At 37.7% G+C, this 5,836-nt stretch overlaps 1 protein-coding gene across 1 annotated transcript in view; it reads left to right on the forward strand.

The window, feature by feature from the left end:
- LOC104412452 (chromosome unknown open reading frame, human C15orf41) overlaps nucleotides 1-4,266 on the forward strand; it is a gene marked incomplete at its 5' end in the record, with an annotated part of 96,653 nt that extends 92,387 nt beyond the window's left edge. The window contains one exon of the mRNA XM_010023180.1: nucleotides 4,090-4,266. Coding sequence (XP_010021482.1) covers nucleotides 4,090-4,225 — 136 coding nt within the window. The remainder of the gene's footprint in view (nucleotides 1-4,089) is intronic.
- Between the last annotated feature and the right edge of the window lie 1,570 nt (nucleotides 4,267-5,836).

Here is a 5,836-nt window from a genome sequence, read left to right on the forward strand (position 1 = left end):
TTTTTTTTTTTTTTTTCCTCTTTTCTTTTCCTTTTTTTTTTTTTTTTTAGGAAGCAAACCGTTTAGCTTTGGGGTATCTGAATTGTACACTTCTGGCTTTTCAGTGTAACTCATTTCCAAGAGCAAAGTCTAGTATACCAATCTATTCTCCTTTAACTATGGATTTCTTTCAAAATATGTGTCATTAAACCAGTACAAAAGATCCTCCAAACATGTAAATTAATGCAAAGCTGACTTCTTCAGAATAGTATGATCGGGCATATATTTTATCTGAAGTACTGTTGAGCCCTTAACTGTATTTAACTATACTCAAACTGTACTGTACTATCGCCAGCATCTCTCAAATGCTTAAGTTGATTCTTTGAAAGACACTGTCTGCTGCCCTTAGTACTTAGACTAAATTTAGTCTTCTCTATCAAGCCTCAATTAGGAACTAATATACTAGTCATGGGCTTCTCTAATCCTGCACTTCTTTTGCCATGCCGTGGGACATAAGCCTGTCTGCCTCGCTTTTAGCACTTCTGGCACTCACACCCTGCACTAAAGTGCTGCTAGGTTGGCTTTGGCTGCATGTGGTCACAACTTCTGATGTCAAAACTAGATAATGACTAAAGCAGAATTTATATAATGATAATTACATATTAGTTGATTTTTAAATAAACTTATGCAACGTGCATGAATACTTTTAACTTGCTGTGTTTATTATATTCTGAAGGGGGCTTGCCTCTATAGTTCCTGTTCATTCAATTTTTACTGCATGGAATTAACTAAACCTTAGTTACTTAGATTTCTTTTCAGCTTTAAAAAGAAACACCATATTAAAAAAAAGTTCTAAAAGTAATAGTTTCACTGGAATAGGTAAAACTACAGTTACATATAACTTTTGGACACATTCCTTCACACCAAAGCTTTTCAGGGAAAGAACTAAAGACAGGGAGGGAAAAACATAATTTAAGCTCATTTTTAGGGGATTTATGGAATTTTTCTGAGCAAGAACAAAATCCATAGGAGTCCGTAGTTTGTTACAATCTAAGCTTGATTTTCATTTTAATCTTCAACTTTCTCCCATGTGTCTTTCATATGAAATGGCATAACCTGCCCTATATTGCATATCGTGTCTATGTAGTTTTAGAACCATTTGGTACATTCAACGTGGTTTTTTTCTCCTCCTCAGGGCTAATAAATGAGTCCCATTTCCATGGTAATATAAGTAAGCATTCTGTCTTTTTAGTTTATTCTCCTGTGTAAACCAGGGTTAGTCACTAACTTGTTAAATGTTACAATTGATGAAGAAATCAATTTGAAGCTTTACTTCGTAATAACGGTATTGAGTTTTGTTCTTCATGGTGTCATATCCATGCTTTGGAAGGAGTCAAATTAAAAAGGATAGTTCTTACTTCTAGGTTACACTTCCATACCTCATCCCCTTACACAAAAAGGTTAAGTGTCTTTTCAAATTAAGGCAGCAGTAATTAACCAGTGGTTGTGTTTGTGATTTGCCAACTCTTGGCGTTAATGAGAGAGAAATTAGCACTTAGCAACAGGAGTTCCTGATAGTCAGTGACAAATACTTAATGTGCCAACAAGTTAATTTTGATCTTAAGTACTGCACTTAAGTGTTTTTAAACAAAAGTATGGTATGTTTCTTATGTGGTCATACATATATGATATGTATGATATAGAGCTATAATAGAAGGAATTACACAATACAGTGGAAAAAAGTGCAACCTAGGCAGTACAGGGGAAATAGTTTTGCTGTATTACAGTGAAAAGCATGTTTGATGGATGTTTTCATGCTAAAGATGTACTTGCTCTGGCAATTAACAGTATGCAGATGTTCTTGTATATAAATTTTATCACCAAATTTGATGATTTCTGAAGGTAATTTTTAAACCATAAAGTATTCCTGAAAAAATGTGCTTGAGCTGTAATGATTTGCTAGAAAGACACTTTTGGGGCATCTCAAAATACTGATTTTATTAAAAATTTCCTTTTCAAAAAAATAGCTTTTTTAATTACATGAGCACAGTGCCACACACGTTTTGTGGTGGATAGGGGATTCAGACTGCCACACAGAACAAAATGAGCCCTTCAAAACTTGGGTGAGCAGCTGCTCATTAGCAAGAAGATTTTACCTGGCACATGCGCTCATAATGAGTAAGTATTTGTGGACATTTCATAGCTTCTGCCTTGCATAAAACAGCCCATTCGAAATATAAGGTCTGCTCCCTATCTTCTGGGGGTTTTATCTTTGCTTTTAAAATAGTTTTAGTTACCACATATGTACATCCCCACCAGATTATCCCTTTACTATGTTTGGCTGATGTGGGAACAGATACTTTGTCTGTGAAATAGCAAAAGTAGGCCTGACCTGCATCAGCAAATTACAGCCTCTCACTGGAGGCAGGGAGCATCAGTCCTGGGCTTCACTTGCCATTTACTTCTCACTGCTGCTAGGCTAGGTGGCCTCAGTAGTGCAGTGGGGTTGTGCACATCTTGGCCCCACATGAAGTTGTTGGCCAGCCAGAGAAAACTTAGGAATTGGGTGTAGGCAGAATCGTCATTCCATATGATCCACTTCTTAATCTGTGCTTTATTCAATGCTAAACATTAGGTAGTGTAGCTGGATTTGTTAGAGTTTTCAACCTCTCTGTCCTTCCAAATACCATCTTTCAGTTGCAGAAAGCACATTTGCCTGTGTTGCCTTAGCTGTGCTGAGGGGTAATTTACTTTGCCACTCAACTGCAGCTACTTCTCAGTTGAAGAGTAGTAGCCATAAACCGAAATGTTACAACGCTGTGCAGCAGTTTTGGGCTAACAACTACCATATCTAATTGAAACTTCAGGAGGAAGCCACAGGGCTTCTTCCTTTGATGCCTGTTCCATTACATGAACACATCAAATAGAGTTTTCCCTCCACTGTTGGGAAGAAATCTCCCTAATGAAGCCGGTCTGCCACTACCCACGGTTTTGAGTGCTTGTATTGTCTGCTAAGTGGACGTTTAGGTTACTGTGCACCCCTCTAACACATTTTTATTATAATCAAACATTAACAAAAATTGGCTACCATATTGGTTGAATCCGGAGCACAGCTCTGCATATAAACCATTACATGACATTCTATTGAACTTTTTCTTGTACAGACGGTATCTAACAGCTCATCCTGCGCTGTTGTTTTTGGCAAGTTCACTACAGCATATAATAAATCAAGGAAAGAAAAAGCTTTTTTGGCCTAATGTTGTACAGACTGCTGTAATGTTAGACTACAGAAAGCAGTTCTGTTTTTAGACATCCTTTTACTAACCCAACATTCATAATTTATGATTTCACTGTAAAATTCCTGCAACACTACACCAAAAGTAGTGCTGCCCTTTAATTAAGTGCTCTCAGTAGGAAAAACGTGAAACTGATGTGCAAAACATATCGCAGTACACAGTGATTGATAGTGATTACTTCTTTATGAACCCAGCCTGAAGGTCTGAACTTCCTGATGGGTAAAATGGTCCATGGGGCTACTTCCTGAGATTGCCTAGTGGGGATCAGTCAGAGTTAGCAGTATCTGAGGAATTCCTGAGGCACATTTCAGAGATGTTACAGCAGGAACTTTCTGTTTCTTTCTGAATTGTGCTTTACGTTAATAATTACCTTATTGTAGCAATTGTATTTATTTTAAGTGTTCATTGTTATCTTCATGGTAGTATAATTTGCGTGAACTGGAACTTGCCTAAACCCTTGTATTTTTAATGCTTGCTTGCCCAAATCTGGAAAAGCAGCGTGCAGGGCAAGAGAGACTTCTGTATGTATCAAAGTTACTGAATGTTATTCAGTATTTAAAGCATGGGTCTTTTTTTTACTGGTACATGCAGAATATTCAAAGGAAAAACCAAACTCTGATGTGGATCACTTGAGCCTCTAGATAGCATTTTTATTCAGGGAACCAGGTATTAATGACATATATCGATTCAACATTGATAAAAATTTGAAAATCGAATGGAGGTCCAGTACTGTCCGTGTTGGAATAACTAGAGGTGGGAAATTAAATTTCTCGTAACACAAGCACATAAGTTAACTTTCGTTTTTGCTTGATAGATTTGGCCCTGGATTAGTCATCTACTGGTATGGATTTATTGACGAGCTGGACTGCCATCGTGAACGTGGTATCCTTCTGAAAGACTGCTTTCCTACCGACATTGTGACTCTGCGACACAGCATGGCTCAACACTGATGTTGGGAGGAAGAGGTAAATCCGGAAGCAATTTTTCCTGCAGTGTAAACTAATGGCAGCATCTGCCCTGAACTTCAGCTGAACTCCTGCTGCCCGCCCTTATGCTACTGCCTCTTTACACAAACATATCAAGAGTTTCTGTTTTCCTTCAGACCTCTGTTGTGATCAGCCAAAAAAGACAGACACAACTCACTCATTATCAGCATTTCTGTCTCTGAAAAACAGCTAGTTTCTAGATACTCATAATCTTTCTTCCTTCCGGATGGCTTCTTCTAACATTCTAAACAAAGACAAAAATGCGGATGCTGAAAGGTGCAACTTTTCTTATGCCTGTTACAGAGTCACCTTTAAAAATAAGTGGCTTTTTATGGTTTAACTGGCAAGTTTATTCACTGCTAGTGATCTGACTGAAACAGCTACACTGATGTGGAAAATTGGTTAAGACTTTTTCTGGGGCTTAAAACATAATACAGATATCATAAAGCTCAAGTGATAAGACAGGATTGTCTAAATTCTGGCTGTTACAGTGAAGAGCCAGATTTTGAGAGAATAATTGGTATATGTCTTTTGTCACTATCAGACTACTAAAATCAATAATGGAATACCAAGTTAACAATTAAAAAAATAAGTTAGTGGATTTTGGGGGGTGGGGTTTTAATAAGTAGTTTAACGACTCAAAAATAACTTGTGTTTGTCTTTTCCACTCCAACCCCCAGGGAATCTGTACCTAGGAATTTTAACTGACTTTAAGGAAGAAATCTGTCTTGGCCCCTGTAGGTACTGTAACATGCAATTTTCTGGCGTACTGAAGTCCGAAAGAACAATGTGCAGGAGCTCTCTGTGTGGGTTACTTCTGAAGAAGATTACCGTCCTGATGTTCAACAAGGGGAGTAAAAAAAGATGATGAAACAGTGCTTTGTACTGGATCAGTGCCACAAGACAAATAGAGCACACAGTTTCCTGGTAGAAACTTTGCTGAGTAGAGCGTAAGTTTCCTGCGTACTTATGTATACTTGTAAAAGCATTGTTTTATTCTTGTTGAAAGCACCAAGATCAGAGGAGCATTTTGGTGGGTGTTAGCCCTCCTTAGATTTGAGTTCAATCTCACCCTATTTTCATCTTCATCACCACTTAGAGAGGCAGTGTTGGGCTTCAGGTTTGTGCTCTCAGTTAGAGGTTTCTTAACAATAGCAGCTTACAGGGCTTGACACTCTTTGGTACTCTTTTCTTCACTAACTCGCATTTGGGAAAGGACGGAATATTTTTAAAAGGCAGCAAGAGTCTTGCATGTCTGCTCACCGTGTTTGGATTTTCAGAGAAGCAGAGGTATGGATTTTGTTGTAGAATTAAAGGTGTGATAACAGTGTTCCTAAAGCACAAGTTGATAACCTTTTCCATAAGGAAAGGGTCTTTAAAACATTACAGTACATATTCATCATCTTTTTGCAGCTGAGGTGATACTCTGCGTGCCTGTATGATTTCAGAAATCACATGCAGACTTTCTATAGTCTTGCCTTGAGTTAAAAGGGTATTAATCTTACTCCATTTTCTTTCAGTTATAGTTCTCAGATGCATATGCAGTATTTTTATTTTGAACTTTCAGTTCTCGCT

The sequence above is a fragment of the Nestor notabilis genome, unplaced genomic scaffold (genome assembly GCF_000696875.1).
Source record: "Nestor notabilis isolate BGI_N333 unplaced genomic scaffold, ASM69687v1 scaffold12051, whole genome shotgun sequence".
Lineage (NCBI taxonomy): Eukaryota > Metazoa > Chordata > Aves > Psittaciformes > Psittacidae > Nestor > Nestor notabilis.